This window comes from Dipodomys merriami, unplaced genomic scaffold, assembly GCF_024711535.1.
Source record: "Dipodomys merriami isolate MVZ:Mamm:240054 unplaced genomic scaffold, mDipMer1.0.p SCAF_51, whole genome shotgun sequence".
Lineage (NCBI taxonomy): Eukaryota > Metazoa > Chordata > Mammalia > Rodentia > Heteromyidae > Dipodomys > Dipodomys merriami.
The window spans coordinates 8,830,625-8,849,375 of NW_027206080.1; the positions used below are offsets into that span (position 1 = coordinate 8,830,625).

At 38.4% G+C, this 18,751-nt stretch overlaps 1 protein-coding gene across 3 annotated transcripts in view; it reads right to left on the reverse strand.

Annotated features, from left to right (window-relative positions):
• Positions 1–14,492: 14,492 nt before the first annotated feature.
• The window catches only part of Arhgap12 (Rho GTPase activating protein 12), a 107,578-nt gene continuing 103,319 nt past the window's right edge, over positions 14,493–18,751 (reverse strand). For all 3 annotated transcript variants that reach the window (XM_069998265.1, XM_069998264.1, XM_069998263.1), the window contains 4 exons: positions 17,977–18,054; positions 17,745–17,879; positions 17,469–17,571; positions 14,493–16,728 (listed from right to left, as the gene is read on the reverse strand). In XM_069998265.1, the coding sequence (XP_069854366.1) occupies positions 16,554–16,728; positions 17,469–17,571; positions 17,745–17,879; positions 17,977–18,054 (491 nt within the window). In that variant the 3' untranslated portion in view covers positions 14,493–16,553. The remainder of the gene's footprint in view (positions 16,729–17,468; positions 17,572–17,744; positions 17,880–17,976; positions 18,055–18,751) is intronic.

An 18,751-nucleotide genomic window follows, 5' to 3' on the forward strand; every position in this document is an offset into this window, starting at 1 on the left:
ACACATCCTAACCCTGCCACTCAGGAGTTCCCCCCATGACTTTAGTGATGGCGCCATCTTGCCCACCCTCTGCTTCAGGCCCAGTGCAAGCCATTCTTGAGGGCATAAAAGGTCAAACAAGGAAAGATTGATTCTAAAGAAAGTTCTTTTTTAATCAGCAAAAGTTTTAAAGTGGATCTTGTAATCTGCTATATTTTGAGTCAGAAATGTGCCCCAGTGGTAAAGGATTGGACTCCAGGGGGTCATGATTGGGAGTGGTACCTTTACAAGGTAGAGCCTACCAGGAGAAAGTTAAGTCACTGTGACAGGCTGTTGGAGAGGACCCTAGGCCTCCTCTTCTCTGTGTGCCTGGCTATAAGGTGAAGGATTGTGCCACCACAAGCTAATACATATGCCTCACAGAGTGAAAAATTTCAAACTTTCAAACCAAAATAAATCTTTCTTCTTTATACTCTATGGCCTCAAGCATTTAATACAATTAAAGAAAGCTAACACAAAACATTAAGATTAAAAGCAGCTTTAATTAATTAAGAAAAGAAGAGAGCAAACCCAAATTAACAAGACATTAGAGGGATCTGCATAAGGACAGAAGAAGTTAAACTATCCCTTTTTGCAGATGACATGATACTATACCTTCATGAGCCCAAAAACTCCATCCCCAAACCCTTAGAAATTATAAATCACTTCGGCAAAGTAGCAGGATACAAAATCAACTCACAAAAATCAGTCGCCTTCCTGTACACTGACAATGTACAAGCAGAGAGGGAAATAAATGAAGCAACCCCATTTACAATAACCCCACCCCCCCAAAAAAATTTAGGAATCAGCCTAACCAAAGATGTAAAAGAAGTATTTAATGAAAACTATAGAAACTTAAAGAAAGAAATTACAGAAGACACTAGGAAATGGAAAGACCTTCCACGCTCTTGGATAGGCAGATTTAATATAGTGAAAATGGCAATATTGCCAAAATTAATATACAAATTCAATGCAATTACTATTAAAATCCCAATGAGATGCATTTCTGAAGTACAGAAAACAGTCCAAAAACTCATATGGAACAACAAAAGACATAGAATAGCCAAAACAATTCTAGGCAAAAAAGACAACATGGGAGGGATCTCGATGCTAGACTTCAAACTCTATTATAGAGCCATAATAACAAAGACAGCATGGTACTGGCACAAAAGCAGATTCGAAGACCAATGGAATCAAATAGAAGATCCAGAAATAAAACCACACACCTACAGTCAGCTGATATTTGTCAAAGGAGCCAAAGACATACAGAGGAAGAAACACAGCCTCTTCAACTACTGGTGCTGGGAAAACTGGGTGGCCAACATGCAGAAAAATAAAAGTGGAACCCAGCCTATCACCATGCACCAACATCAACTCAAAATGGATTAAAGACCTTAACATCAAACCTGAATCTCTGAAACTACTGCAGGACAGAGTAGGAGAGACACTTGAACTTATAGGTATAGAAAGGAACTTTCTGAACAGAGTCCCAGGGTCACAACAAATTGGAAAGAGACCTGACAAATGGGACTACCTTAAAATAAAAAGTTTCTGCACAGCTAAAGCTATAGCAACCAAGCTAGAAAGACAACCAACTAACTGGAAAAAAATATTACCAGCAATATATCAGACAAGGGGTTAATATCCAGTATATACAGGGAACTCAAAAAGCTAATCCCTCCCAAACCTAACAAACCAATTTCTAAATGGGCAAGGGAACTAAAGAGAGACTTCTCAGAAGAAGAGCTAAAAATGGCAAAGAAATACATGAGGAAATGTTCATCATCCCTGGTTGTGAAGGAAATGCAAATAAAGACAACCCTGAGATACCACCTTACCCCAGTCAGAATGGCCCACATCCACAAATCAGCCAACGACAAATGCTGGAGGGGATGTGGAGAAAGAGGAATACTATTACACTGCTGGTGGGAATGTACACTTATACAACCACTTTGGAAAGCAGTCTGGAGGGTCCTCAGAAAGCTAAATATTGACCTCCCTTATGACCCAGTCATACCACTTCTAGGCATCTATTCTGAACAACAGGAACCAGTATACAAGGACATATGCACTTCCATGTTTATTGCAGCACTGTTCACAATAGCCAGAATATGGGAACAACCCAAATGTCCCACCACAGATGAATGGATCCAAAAATTGTGGTATCTATACACAATGGAATATTATGCAGCCATTAGAAAGGACAAAATAATGGCATTTGCAGGGAAATTGATGGAGCTAGAAGAAATCATGTTGAGCGAGGTAAGCTAAGAGCAAAGAGACAAACAGCACATGGTCTCCCTGATAAGTGGATGTTAAATCCAAAATGTAAGGTGATTTGACAAAATTAACAAGACTTAAGAAACAAAGGACTTAGCCAGGCGCTGGTGGCTCATGCCTGTAATCCTAGCTACTCAGGAGGCTGAGATCTGAGGATCGCGGTTCAAAGCCAGCCCGGGCAGGAAAGACCGTGAGACTCCTATCTCCAATAAACCACCAGAAAACCGGAAGTGGCGCTGTAGCTCAAGTGGTATAGCGCTCACCTTGAGCTGAAGAGCTGAGGGACAGCACCCAGGCCCAGAGTTCAAGCCCCACAACCGACAAAAAAAAAAAAAGAAAAGAAAAGAAAAGAAACAAAGGACTTCCACTCATCTGGTTGAATCAGTACTAAATAACCCCATGCTGCTGATCACATATATGGTATATATGTGCACATGGGAGGGAAACCAGGAGGAAGACACAGAACTACAGGGAATCAGGGAAAGACATATAACAGCGGGACCCATCAGCTGCACTGGACCTTGATCAAAATGAACTAAACAACTCAATGGCAGTGATGGGAGGGAGGGAACAAGTAGGAAAGCGGGAACAGCTGATGCTATGCAAAACAAAAGAAATGTACATGTCACCCAATGTGGAAGAAATAACTGTATTGCAAAGCTCACAGAACTCATAAATGTTATAGACCATGATAGACAATTTGCTCCATGAAAGTTAGAATGTGTTTGTGACTTGACTTTAAGCATCACTATCCCGCAATACTGTGAAATTTGGGAAATTATGTAACCACTTAATCACAATAAAATTTTTGAAAAAAAAAGCAGCTTAAAAAAAATTTTTTTTTTTTGGTCGGTCGTGGGGCTTGAACTCTGGGCCTGAGCGCTGTCCCTCAGCTCTTCAGCTCAAGGCTAGCACTCTACCACTTGAGCTACAGCGCCACTTCCAAAAATTTTTGCCATTGCCTCTACTGTCAAAAGTGGTTTCGTTGTTGTGTTTCTTTATATTTTATAGAACATTGCAGTTTGCCATGAAGTTGGTTTACTGTTTCTGTTTTGTTCCTTGGGAAGACCTCAGGTTATTTTGACCAAACGCTTTTCAATTTCAATTGTCCGAGGAACAGAAAACAACTTGTTTGGTGCCTGGCCTATACAGGTATAGAAGAATGATGAGACTATTACTGCTTTCTTGAGCCTGAAGATTAATTATTAGCAACCAGAAGACATCAGAAAGGACTTGAGGATTTTTTTGTGAATGCCTAACTAGCTTATATTTTGGGTAATTATTTTAAATCAAAGTTTATATCTCCAAAGAGACATTTGCAGTTATTATCCTAAACTCTAAAAAATTCACACACACACACAAAACATGTCAGTATATTTGAACCAAAGATAATGGACAGAGCAGACAAATCAATTTGGCAGGTAATTTACCATTACAGGTTGATTTCATCAGTCCAGGCACAAAGCATTATACACCAGGAAAATTAGACAAGTCAAGGGAATGATAGTATCAGTGTTTAATGTTTATTTCCCATTACCTGGAAGGACAATTACTCTCAATAAAATATCACCATTGTCTAGGAGAAAAACTTGAAGCACTTCAACTAACAAAATGCTACTATTGGAGTATCAAGCAAGCTTGGCATCTAGGAGGAGATCAGGTGCCTTTTATTGATGATGGATGCAACAGGAGAAAGCCATGAAGATTTCTCAGAGTGCTTAGGAGAAAGGAAATAGCCTCCACTTTATCCCAGTGAAGGATGTTTCTCTTCTTCCATTCTGAACATCATGCAATGTGTATTCATTGTAAATTGAGTCACCTGCTCTATGTTGGTTAGCCCAACCTGAAATCCTAGAGGGCAAGGTCATGGACAATCTATGTTCATATGGAATGGGTTGGAGTTACATACATTGATTCTCTAAACTCAGGTACAAAGATGGTTGAAAAGGGTCTGTTTGGAAGTGGTGTATTTTTGTGTTTGTTTTTGCCAGTATGAGGGCTTAACTCAGGGCCTGGCATTGTGCTTTACGTTTTCCACTTTTCCACTCAAAGCTCCACTTCCACTTTTTATTGGTTAATTGAAGATAAGAATCTCATGGATTTTCCTTCCAGGGCTGGCTTCCAAATGTGATCTTCAAATCAAATACCTGAATAGCTATGACTTATAGGTGCCCAGATAAACAAGAGTTATTAACATCTTCTACTGCCTATATTTCAGAAATTGAGGGGTTTTTTTGAGCACATGAAAGTTTTTTGAGATATGTTCAGATACAATTTTTTTCCATTTAGTGAATTTTTTTCCAATGATCTATTCTGAAAAAAAAATACACAAATTTTAGATTCTTTACACTTCAGGTATGATTTAAATGTGCTTGATTTTACCTCTATTCCCTTTCACCAGCTACTGACAAAATGACTTTGGTTTAAAGAATGTTTTCTTAGAAGTGAAAAGTTAGTGATTAAAGACAACACAATGCCAGGGGGTGGGTGGGTGGGGAGTGACTCAGTGGATAACTTAGAAGACTGTCACTCTGAGATCCAAGTGTTCAAGGATTGCTCCTACTGTGGCACTTATTGGGACATTGTAGAAACTTTAAGGCAGCTGGGGCCTGGTGGGTGATTTGAGGACCCTGGGGCATGCCTTCAAATGAGACTTGGTTACATCTTCTTCCATTCTGTTACTCCTTGGCTGCCCTGGGTGAGTAGCGTTGCTCCATCACATATTCCCCACCATGGCACTATGCCTCAACATAGACCCACTTGATTAGGAGCTGAAATCTCCAAAGCTGTGAGCCAAATGTTTTCTCTCTAGAAGTTGATTATCTCGGGTATTCGTTACAGTAACAGTAGTAGTAAAGCTGGCTAATGTGAATAGGTATTAGAGTATTAAGAATTTTTTGAAATTTAATAAGGTTAGTCCTGGTTCATCCACCGCAGAGAAGAATCATGAAGGTTGGTGATATAATAATAATGAGAAAACAATAGCAATAATAATAATGAGTAATAATAATAAAGCCCGCTCAAGGGCTAGTCTACAGAAAACAATGGGCTTACTGAATTTGTCCTTTTCATTCCATACTATTGTCCAGAACACAGGCTACAATTAATTGTATGTTTCATCTAGTCAGAGGAACAATTTAGGTGAATCCAAGACTTCCAACTCCCTCCCACTTAAAGAAATGTACCTGTTTTGTTTTTGGTGCCAGTACTGGGACTTGAACAAAGGGTCTCAAGAGCTCCCTTTGCTGGTGCTCTACTACTTCAGCCAAACTTCTGCTTCTGGCCTTTTGCTGGATTACTGGAAATAGGAGTCTTCTCTGCCCAGGTTGGCTTCAAATCATGACTCTTGAGGTGTCAGCCTCCTGAGTAGCTAGGATAACAGGTACGAGACACAAGTGGCTGGCACAAATGTGGTCATATGAGGATACACTCCACATAGTCAACTTCAGCTCATTCTTCAGATCTGTGTTCATGAGAGGGCTTCTGATGTAAGCATAATGGTTTAGTTTTCCTCTCTCCTCATTTCATTTCTATTGTTTCTCACTTCATCCTATTGTTTCAGACAAATATTAGCTCTTTTTATTTATTAGATTACCCACATTGCTGGTTTAACTATAGGCCTTAACTTTAAGTTAGGATGGTTAAATGTTCTGAATGTTATGGTCATTTCTCTGCATGCTATATAATCTGTATGTAATAAGTACACGTGACTCCAGTCTTCCAAGTGGGTGGGCGGCACCATGTGATAATCGGAAGTACTTCAGACTTCCTTTTCACTTCACTTCCGTGCTATCAAGCTTCCAGCTCTGAGAATCACGCGCTTCTTTGCAAATGATTGTCTTTCTTAGGTATCATGCAACTTGTCTTTCCTATTAATCTATTACATTTAAATCTAATTTTGTTAGGTCCTATAATAAATTATACAGGTCTCTAGGTATTCACACAGTGAGACCAAAGGAGAATACTCTTAGGAGAGGAATAAAAAGGCATTTTGATCATACAAAATAATAATCATCAAAATTAACTCCAGGAAATGGAAAAAAAAAAAGAGGGTTTTCTTTTTTGCTGTTTTTTTCTTTCCTTTTTGTTCCATTTGTTTATTTATCTGTCTTTGGGAATATAAGGGGGACACAGAAATGGACAAAGGGTGAACAAATGCAACAGTGGTACTCATCGCACACTGTTAAAATGCACCATACAACTTGTGGGTGGGAAATGACAGGAAAAAACAGGAAGAGAGGGAAGCGTTGACATTGTCTCAAAAGAAATGTGCTCATTACCTGACTTATGTAACTGTAACCCCTCTGTATATCACCTTTATAATAACAAAAAATTTTTAAAATGTTAGATCCTAATTGATATTCACCAGTAGATGAATATCCTCCTCCTCCTCTTCCCCCTCTCCCTCCCCTCTCCCCCTCCCCTCCTCCTTCTCCTCCTCCCCCTCTACCTCCTCCTCTCCTTTCAGAGTTAAGGCTGGAACCCAGGGCCTCAGCCATGCTACATAAGCACTCTACCACTGATTTGTGTGTCTACTGTTGTAGTTCTTTTTGTAAGTCTCTACAATATCTGAAGGATGTTTAGCTCAAGAACATGGAGCTTATGCTTTGGATGTGTCCTATAGAGGGGGCTGCTTGGTCCCCAGGGTGGCACTTTGAGCAGAAGTAAAATCACTGAGAGAAAACTGGGGTCTAGAAAGAAGGTCCTTGGGTCACTGGGGAGCACCTATTGTGGGAACCCACACCTGACCTCTCTGCTTCCTGGCTGTAGATAGAAGTGGTTTCCTTTGTCACCTGCTCCTGCCAGGATCTACAGCCTCTGCTAGAGACTAGACTAGAAACCCTAGAACCAGAATAACTTTTCTGTTAAACTGCCTCATGTTTTATTATGATAACATGAAGTTAACACATCAATCATCAGTTTTCAGATTGAGGTCTCTAAGATATTTAGTTGTGGTTCTGTAATAGTAGTATTATCTTACATGTAGATAATGTTTGTCCTATATTTAAAATTCAGGGCTTTGTTTTTTCTCTAAAACTAGAAAAACTACTGGCCAATTTTGCTTCCTTAGAACTCTTATTTATTTCATTTCTACCAGACACATTGGTGCTATTGGTGTTGAAAATGCTGATACTTTCCCTTGCAAGTCAAAAGTCTTTTTCAAACAGATGCCCCAAAATTATACTTCCATTTCTTTTCTTTTTTTCTTTTAGGAATGGGGTTTGGAGTCAGGGCCTCAAGCTTGCTAGGCAGGTGTTTTGCCATTTGAGCCATGCCAAAAGTTCTTTTGCTTTACTCTGTGTGTGTGTGCATGCACGCATGTGTGCTGCACACATGTATTTGTGTGCCAGTCCTCAGGATCTGGGAACTGCCCCCCCCCATTTTTCCCCCTCACGGGTAGTGCTCTACCACTTGAGCCACAGCTCCACTTTGGGACTTTTTGGATGGTTAATTGGAGGTAAGAGTTTCACAGACTTTTCTGCCTGGGCTGGCTTTGAGCTGTGATCTTCTGATCTCAGCCTCCTGAGTAGCTAGGAGTATAGGTGTGAGCCACAGACATCTGACCCTTCTTGCTTTATTTTTGGATAGCATCTTGCGTTTTTGCCTAGGGCTGGCTTCTGACTGAAGGGCTTGTATGACTATATTTATCTGCTGTTACAAATACATAACATCATGCCAAGCTTCTCAACTGAGATGGTCTCATTAACTTTTTCTCTGGGCTGAACTTAAACTACAATCCTCCTGATCTCTATCTTCTGAGTAACTTGAATTACAGGAATGGGCACCTGGCCTGGTCCTGCTTCTATTTATTATTACTGAGTTGTACAAAGAGGTGCAGTTCCTTGTGGACAATATCACCCCTTCCTTTGCTTTTCCGTTTCTTCCTCACATTCCTATCCACATTTGTAGAACAATAATTTTGCTTGACTGTTTGGCATTTGGTTGTTTTATGTTGATAATAGTTATTAGAATTCTTTCAATACAATTTCTTTTTTACTTTCAGGAAAATGTACTTGAATTATTAGCTGTTTATTTTTTGCTTCCCTTAGTTTTGTATAATTCTATTGTTTTCCTTTCTTCAAGGTCACTTTTTAATTTTTAAAAAAAATACATGTTTTATTTTAAAAGTGTTCTCTTTTGGATCTTTTTAGAAAGCATTGTTGATTTTTATCATCTTTACATTGCTTAAGCAGCTATTTTAAAAGTATAGCAATTTGCCTTTGGGGGATTTCCTGGCTCTACTTCCCTCCTCCCTTTTTTGTGCCAGTGATGACATTTGAACTCAGGGTCAGGGCACTCTCCCTTGGATTTTTCATTCATAGTTGGTGCTCAACTACTTAAGCCTGTCACACACTCCACTTTCCCCTTTTTGTTATTTATTGGAGGTAAGAGTCAGGTCTCAGCCTCCTAAATTGAGGCATTCTCTTTTGTATACTGGCTCCACTCTGTTCCACTCCCAGCAACTTTCCCTCACTCTAGGGTTTTATCCTAAAAGTGAGCTCTGCTGCTAAGTTACTATTCCTATGGGCTAAACTAATGGTAATGGGTTCTTCTATCCTCAGAGTCATCAGCTGCCATGCCCACTGCTTCCGTTTCTCTCACAGAAACCATCCAAGGCACAGACTGGTACTAGAGTTTGTTAGCAATATCACTGAATTGTTGTTTTAATGTAGGAACTTGAAAGTAAGGCTGTATCATCACCATCTTTTCAGAAACCTTTCCACACAATCTTAATACAGAAAACACCACTACTGCAATTGTGAAATCCATTCCTTCCCTGACGCTTTAGACTGAAACACACATCAAACACAGAACTGCTTCATGCCAGGATGACGCATCTGCTTAGAGCCAGGCTTCATCTATCCAAACTGTGTCTCACCAAGGCCATCAATGGTTCTTCTGCCTTAACAACCCTCCTCACTTCACTTCAGCAAGAACTACAAGTTCTGTCAATCTCTAGACCCACTGTCCAATCTTGTAGAAATATATCCTACCTCTTGGCTCAATCTCAGGCTGGAAAGACTACATGCTAGTAATACCTGGTTTGGGAAGTAATGTTAAAGACAAGTAAGATAAAACCTGGGTTACCCCACACTGAAAAGATGAGTGAACTTAGGGTGGAACTAGAAAGGCTGAGATTTAAATGAATGTGTTTCATTGAGTATTTTCTCCATCAGCAGAGGCTGCTGCCAGGTTTCCTCTATGGAGGAATTTAGGATTGGACCTGCTTGGAAGGCTTAAAATCTTCTCAGGTCTGCATGACACACCTGAGCTACAGGGTCTGGCCAGCGAATCTGGCCAGCTGTTGGTTGTGTTTAGATTCAGGAAACTATTTTCAAGAAACTTTGAAGCCTGTGTGGGGGTTTAGCACAATCTGATTTCCTGATATGCTGTCCTGGTGGAGTGGGAAATTTTCTTTGAGGCCACATTGAATGTGTGTGGAGTAGACTGTTTTCTCTTTTACAATGGAACCTTATTTCCTGATAACTGTAAGGCATTTGTCCAGTGCCTTTACCCAAATGGACAGATGTCTTGAGAAGTGTAGATACAGGGGAATGAAGTATGATTATGATCAAAATACATTATATATGTGTATGAAAATATTGTTACAGACTTGTGGCAATTGTCAAGATCTGCTCCCCAGCCACCAAGTGTGTCTTCTTTGTCAGTTGTGGGACTTGAACTCAGGGCCTGGGCACTGACCTTGAGCCTCTTTGTGCTCAAGGATAGCACTCTACTACTTGAGCCACAGCTCCACTTCCAGCTTTTGGGGGGTTAATTGAAGAGTTGCACAGCCTTTCCTTGCCCAGGCTGGCATTGAACCATATTACTCAGATCTCAGCCTCCTGAATAGCTACAATCACAGATGTGAGCCACCAGCACCCAGAGAAATGTGTCCTTCAGCACCCTCACTAGTTTCAGGTCAAGTCTCATCAGTCCTTTATATAATTTTTGGTGGGGAGGAGGTGTTGGTTCTGGAATTTGAACTCAGAGCCTGGACACTGTCCTTGAGCTCTTTTGCTCAAGGATAGTGCTCTACCACTTGAGCCACAGCTCCAGTTTACCCTGCTGGTAGCTAGTTGGAGATAAGAAGTCGTAAGGACTTTCCTGCAGTTGCTGGCTTTGAACCACAATCCTCAGATCTCAGCCTCCTGAGCAGCTGGAATTACAGGTGTGAACCACTGGCACCTAGCCTTTAAATAATTCCTCTTTAAAGAATTGTGGAAGGTATGATTTCAGATCCAATAGTTTTGGGGATGACTGTTGTCCATACTATTCATTTACAACCTTAAGGAAGCCTTAGATGACGTCCTCTGTTTCCATTCCCCCAAATGTCCTACCAGGCTGTGTGCACTATCTACAAGTCAGTCATTTCTTTTTTTTTTTTTTTTTTTTTTTTTTTTGTCGGTCGTGGGGCTTGAACTCTGGGCCTGGGCGCTGTCCCTCAGCTCTTCAGCTCAAGGCGAGTGCTCTACCACTTGAGCTACAGCGCCACTTCCGGTTTTCTGGTGGTTTATTGGAGATAGGAGTTTCACAGTCTCTCCTGCCTGGGCTGGCTTTGAACCTCAATCCTCAGATCTCAGCCTCCTGAGTAGCTAGGATTACAGGCGTGAGCCACCAGTGCCTGGCTACAAGCCACTCCTAGAGATAGCTATGGTCTGACATCTGTAATCCCAAGAACCATCCTGACACATTCATGTAATGTGACATGCCATTTGCTTCCCTTTCAAATCAATTGCAATGACTTTAGCTAGCCATTTGTACAATTACTTATCAATTTTTAGAAGCACAGGGCAATCTAGTTTCTTCTAGGTATTTATTCTACTGGAAGTTGCCAGTCCACCTGGGAGATAGTGTCCTTAACAGTCAGGTCTTCATGTACCCCTGATCACTCGTCCAGATGACGGCAGTGGGCAAGGTTTTACTGTTTCCCCAAGGTGCAGTGGGCAGAGGCAGAGCCCATCCCTAAGCAGCAGGCCTGTAAACTGGGGACACTAAGAGAACTTATGTCAGTTCTCCAAGATCTTCACTAGGATGTCATTACCAATGTGTATTAAAAACCTAAATACAAAGGTAAGTAGCTTGGAACCCAAGAGAAAACTCCAATTATAACCATTCTTTAATTGTTTAGACAGAGTCTCTAAAATAAGACTTTTCAAAAATCTTTCCCATGAGTTTCTAAGCTTTAGCAGCAAGAACATTGTGACACAAGCTTCAAAAAATGTTAATTCGCAGCACAGCATTGCCACCCAAAGAACAATGGGAAAACACTTCTTTCAAGCTACAATTTGCAAACTAGATTTGGCCAAATTGCAACCATTTTGACACAGGTCTAACTGCAAGCTAAATCACACTTAGCATACTTCGCAGCCCCAATATGGGCACAAGTACGACAAAAATCCCAAATTTGGCAGGCCTAATGAAAAGATCTTCCTCTCTTCAAATTCTTCTGGGGTTGTGTATTTGAGACAACTATGGAGGGGGGGGGGACAATTATAGAACAATGTATGTTTTACATCTTTCATTTAAAAAATTTTTTTCATTTCTCACTTATTCCTCATAATAATTTTCTGAGCAGCCAGGCGCAGGTGGCTCATGCCTGTAATCCTAGCTACTCAGGAGGCTGAGATCTGAGGATAGTGGTTCAAAGCCAGCCTGAGGAAGGAAAAGTCTGTGAGACTCTTATCTCCAATAAACCACTCAGAAAACCAGAAGTGGCGCTGTGTCTCAAGTAGCAGAGCACTAGCCTTGAACTGAAGAGTTCAGGGACAGCACCCAGGCCGAGTTTAAGCCTCATGACCAAAAAAAAAAAAAAAAAATTCTGAGCATAGAAGTGATAGTTGCTGTTCCATCCAATTTGGCAGGCATTAACTCCGTATTCACTGAGTATCTGAAATGTGGTTGTGATCAGGGAGCTAAAGATTTTGAACTGAAAAAACTTTCAGTGGAAAAAACACCATATAGTATCCCTTAAAGGCTATACTATTTTATGTTCTCACCAACAGGGAAATCTATTGTCATGAGGGTTCTAGTGTATTAACACCCCTCAGTAAACTAAATTATTGACAGTACGAGGGTTTGAGCTCAGGGCCTTAATATTGCTAGGCTGGGGTACAGCTGAGCTATGCTCCCAACTATTTTTCGCTGGTTATTTTTAGCATAGGTCTTAGAATAAATCTGTGAACACAGGATGCCATTGTACTCAAATTGGTCACAATCAAGACTATGGTTTACAAGAGCATCTAAGATACCAATTCTCACGGAAATATAAATTTCCAAAATGCCCAAGGGAAAAAGTAAGTTTATACATATTATTCTAGGTCACTTTACCATGACCTTGTGGTGGTTTTGATCTGTCCCTCTACGAATGCTGTTGATAACACTTTCTTCAGCACCATGTCATTCTGATACTCCTACAAATTCCATCAACATTATAAGATTCATGACAATATTACAAGCTTGCCCTACAAGCCATATCAGAACCACCTGAAAAAATTGCTGATCAGTATCAATAATTGAGCATTTTTACCAAAAACTGCTTTTCTGAAAACACTGAGGACAGAAAATAAAAGTGAAGGTCAACGAGAAAGCGAAAATAACAAACCAACATTTTTTTGAGTATGTATTGTAGTGTTTGGTTAAAACAATTACCTTGTTTGTAAGTGCTCTGATTATGAGTGTATTACTAAAATGCTTTTTCCTCCCTTTCTTTTTTTTTCCTGTGAGAGAAGGAAAGCAATGAAGGAAATGAAAGAGTTCATTTAAGTGCCATAGTCACATAGGGCCAATTTGTAAAAGCTCAATCCAGCTGAGTCTACTTACCGCCACCCCTGGCCGGCAGAACTTCAGTTGAGAAGACTAATTGAGATTCTTTGGGAGACGTCCCTTGTCTTAGCAGTTACAGAATGTCTCATTACGCATTCTGTGCCTCCCTCTTCTCTGGAATACTAAGTCACACTCCACATGGCCTGAGTTTACAGCTTGAAATTTTTGAATAGACTCAAATACACTGTTATTTTGAGACTATTGGTTTGGTTTGCAACGGTTTGCTTGTTTTTTGTTTTGTTTTTTAATCTCACACCGTTACATTTAAGAGGACTACACTAGTTACACTGGCATAGTTTAAAACAACAACAAAGAGAAAGCCATGCCCCACCTCCAGCAATGCAATACAGGCCCAAGTGCCCATTCAATGCCTTCTCTAGCAACACACTGGAGAGGTGTATGCTATAAACAAGAACCCATCAGAGCCGATGGCTGGAATTCAAGAGAGAAAACTCCACAAAGCCTATTTCCTCACCAGATCCAACCTTAGATACAGATGTAAGAAGAACTTTTTGACTTTGACTAGATCATTAAAACCCATTTCAGTATTTTTATTTTCTTCTTTATTAAAATAACATGTTGTAGACTCCTCTGAATATTCTTTAAAAAATGCATAAAGATGTTTGAGGAATCAATATCCCGGGGAAACTACATGTTTACATTAAAAGTTTAATTAGAAGCCTCTTCCATGATTTGGAAATCATTTTACATGACGTGACTTTGGAGTAGTATTTTCTCCTACTTCTAACTTAATATCCAACACTATGGGCTTGCAAAGATTCATGTGAAACTAAGATAGTACAAAGGTCTCCAGGCACCTGTTATTCCCATTATTATTGTATTATTGATGGTTTTTTTTTACTTATATGTAAGTGATATGGGTTATTCACTTCTATGGCATAAATATACATTTTATATCCATATATGTGGGGATTGGTATATCTGTTATAAACACACATATGGCCTATCTGCCCCTAAGCCCAAAGTTTGGCTGACTTATTCCATTTGTTCTTTTCAAACAAGAATTTAAAAATTTACACATTTGTATCATTTTTTTCAGAGATTTCATAATTACATTCTCCAGAAGAAAAAGTAAAAGTTCCTATTGCTATAAAATTTCAAAGTAAATATTTTTCTTTAATTCTAATTGTACTAGTATATTTAAACTATTTTTGTTTCAATTTTTAAATGGTATTTTGAAGAAGGCCTATTGGTAAATGAAATTCCACTGATGATTTATTTTTAGCTTTTAATATGTTTTCTACTAAAAATCAGGCTGCCAAGACAGGAAAATATTACTGGTTTTGTTATTACAAAAACAAGTGAGTTTTTTTTAATTCACAAAGGATGAAAACACAAGACACAGATCTCATTGTACATATAATATTACAATAAAATGACTAGCTGTAGACCAATGAAACATTTAAGACTTCACATACACACATATGTACTTTGAAACAAGGAGCACAGGACAATTTTAATCTTTGATATGTTCATGACCACCAAGAGAAAGAACATCACAGATTTAAATCTAATTGTTTTCCTGGTATACAATCAAGAAACAGGCAGTCCTAAAGCATACTGTGTTATAAATGACATCTTTAAGCAAACACACACATTCTGATTTGGGACTTTTTCTCCCCACTTGAAACAATCTGCTTTAGCTGTCAAGTAGTTTGGTCTGATATCTATTTAACAGTATCACAACAACAAATACAGTATCTTAACCACAACTTAGAAATTTTTTAGACAGATTATACAAAGATAGTTGTTCCTAAGGAAGGCAATCTATAAATTATAAATGCAATCCAAGGGAAAAAGAATAGTGGACACAAATCATTCTCAAATACTGATAAAGAAATTTAAAGAAAAATAAAGTGTGTTGGGCACAGGGAGGTGTTGACATGGAAAGGAACAGAAAAGATATGAATTAAGGAAAATGTATTTGCCAGAGGAAACACTGGGTTCAGTTAACTATTTTAAAAAAATGAGATGTAAGAAAATGACAGTAAACAAAAAAATTAAGAGCCAAAATGCATATCACTAATGGGAAAATCTCTAAGCTTCTTATAGTTTTTTTATTAGATTAGACATTTCATATACAGTAGTTAATCTAGAAAAATACATTTAAAAAATTTTCAACAGACCATGCTCCCTGTAACAAAACCTTCCAAACCCTGTTTTATTGTACAAATCAATCTACATTAGTAATGTAAAAGGAAATTCTCAATTTTAACAACATCATTTTCCACCCAATATCTATCTAATATACATGTGGATTTCCACTATTCAAACTGGAGTTAGGACTCTGTAATATTTTTTCTAATGTTTTCTATACATATTAAATATTATGATCTAAAAGGTTCCTCTTGTAGTGCATTTATCACTTAGCAAGTATATTCAGCTTTTTTTCTAGTACCATTCATATTACAGTGATCTGCTTGTAAAGGTAATTAAAATCTAAAAGTGCACATTGTTAATTTTCTCAAATATCAGCCTATTTCTGGAGGAAACCTAATATTCATGGAAAATATTACCAATATCATGATTAGAAATGTAGAGTTAGAATGTGCTCTGAAACTATACAACACAATTATATACATAAGCTAAAGGACATTAAGTCTTTAGCTATTTACATCAAATAATGTCCATTTCCACAGGGTGATACCAAGAACTCAATATGGCACTAGATATAATTAGGATTGTTAGTTACAATTCAGTTTACCAAGACAGTTCTCAAATACCCTGAACTGACTTATCTAAGTAAAACTCCAGTAAATCACAGTGTTTTAGGTAATATTAGTGTGCTGCCCAAACAAGCAACTAAGATATCCCAGTAAGGATGCTGTGCAATACAAGACAGACAGCAAGCCTTCATCCAATGGGATTATGTCTGGATTATAATGAATTTTAGCACTTAAGACTGCTACTGCATGCAGAAACCCTGAAAAAGAAATACACAGGTTTCAGAATGAATATACTTCATTTTGTTTTAAATGCCCAAGTATGTTTCAAAGTAACTGATATTAAGTACTCTTCTACCAAGTGAAGAACTTACAGATCAAGAGAAGAAATTCTACATTATCCAGTTTGAGGGGGGAAAAATGTAGCTTTTCTTACCAAATGATCCAGTGTGTATGACAGGTTAGAAATCTGAGCTTTAATTTGTACTGAAATTCAGAGTATTAAATGCACACATTCAGATAAAATGGATCCAAAACTACACAATCATATCACCTTGAAACAAAGCAGCAAATATGAGGGCCTAGCAGACATCTTCATTCTCCCCTTCCTGTATGATCCCTCAAATTAAAAAAAAGTGCAAAATCAAAGAGTCACTGCTTGGTCCAAAACAAAATACATCGTACATAAAAATTTGAAATCTGATGAAATACAGCTTCTCTTCCACAGGTTGTCTTCCATAAGAATCAACGTCCAAAGATGGCACTTAATTCCAGCAGAATTAGTTCTACAATTTGATTTTGGTACACAGTATGAACCGCTATATTGCCAGTCTCTTTTTCTGGTTTTAACAGAGTGGGACCAAAAACAATTGCTATACTCTGGTAAGTCATTCGATTTTTCTCTCCATTTTCTACAACTCTAAAGAGAAAAAACAAGAGAAAATAAAAAATACAGAAAAAAATTTCAAATTGTATTATAAACATTAAGTCTGCATTTAGAAAACAAAAATAATCACTGTGCTAGGTTGCACCAAACTTTTTAAACACGTAGAATTCCACCTGCATGCTACATTGAAGTCGCTTTGTATAAACACAGCTGAGAGGCCTAGATATATATAGATATCCTTTAACAAACTTTAAACACATGACATTTCAGCTTAATTTTAAAGACTGGACAGAGACACAGTCTTGAATATGTTACAATTCCAGTTTATGAGGAAAACATTTTTATTAAATATTAAAATTAAGTTTATGTTAATTTTCTAATTGTTGTCATTTTAGTATTCTACTATTCTTAGAATAAGATGAACAAAAATCAGTTACTTAAGTAGCCATGATAACCTAGAGCTATGATGGCTTTTTTTAGGGTAATAATATTCTCTAATTAATAATTTCATCTTCATACTAATTAAGTGACAATTTTTGCATACTTACCATGTGCTTGCTAATCACTATATAAATATTTTGCATTTAATAACCTGCTTTAATACCAACCCCCTTTATCTATAAGAAACCAAAGCTACAGGAAGTTGAACATCTTTTTAAGTTACAAAGACATCAAGTGGCCCAACTGGGAACCAAATCTGCATGTGGGTGGCGCTTGTGGGCCTCCCAGTATGTTACATCACATCATAGCTCCTAAGCCTGCAGTTCTCTTACCTTTTGAGGTGTCTAAAAAGAATCTGCATTGTGTCTTGATTTGGCTTTGGCAACTGTCTGATTAAGTCCTTAACAGCAGCAACACGTTGTCTTGGTTCTTGTTCTGAAAAAAAGATTTCAACTTGCAGCAAATGCTTATGAAACTGAAAGCAATGACATGGTTTGGAAGCTGAGATTTCATAATATACAGTGACATCTTGTGGTCACATTTAGAATTTCTGGAATAAAACAACCCACTAAAAAACAAGCCATTTTATAGAGAAACATTATACTTACTAATTGCATTAACAAAATCATTAAAATGATTAAATGTAAAGAGGGGTTCTGGTAGTTCTCGAAAAAACATTTTGAGTGCTCCAGTGATAACATGAATGTCTTCCCACTTGCTATCATTCAGATCCAATTTCTCATCTGAAAATAAGTAGGAACAGGATATTTCAAGTTACTTTAAACCAATTCTAAAGATTACAAGTAACACATTGGATATCACAAGAGAGTATAATCTTACCATGATTGACTGCAAATCTCAGCTTCTGGATCACTGCAAGATTGCCACTTACTCTATAGATCCCATCAACATCCAGACCTAAGAGATAACAACAACATTGTACATTTAAAAGTATTTGTTGAGCCTGACACTCATGGTTCACACCTGTAATCCTAGCTACCTGAGAATCAGGGTTCAAAGACAGGAAGGGCAGGGAAGACATTGAGACTCCTCTAGTTTTATTTTTTTGTTGTTTTGTTTTGTTGGGTGGGTCATGGGCCTTGAACTCTGGGCCTGGACACTGTCACTCAGCTCTTCAGTTCAAGGCTAGCTCTCTACCACTTGAGCCACTGTGCCACTTCCCACTATGAGACTCTTATCTCCAATAAACTATTCAGAAAAGGCTGGAAGTGGCACTCTGATTCAAGTGGTAGAATGCTAGCCTTGAGCAAAAGAAGCTCAGCACCCAGGCTCTGAGTTCATACCCCAGGGCTAGAGAAAAAACAAACAAAAACACTTTGGCTTTTTTTAAAAGGTGTTTCCCCTCCCCTACCCATTATTCTTTTTTAGAAATGTCTATGTTGAAGGCAGGAGCTCAAGCAAACCTCTTGTTTCAGAAGTCACTCAAATCACTGGGACTAGAGGCACTTACTGTCACACCTGGCTACAGAATTCTCACTCATTAGCCTTAGCCTAAAATCAAATGGCTTTTTATGGCTAAGACTCTTAGCAGGAAGAGATGGATGACAAGTCACTCTCAATTCTGCTTAATAAGCAGCAATAACTCCATTTTGTT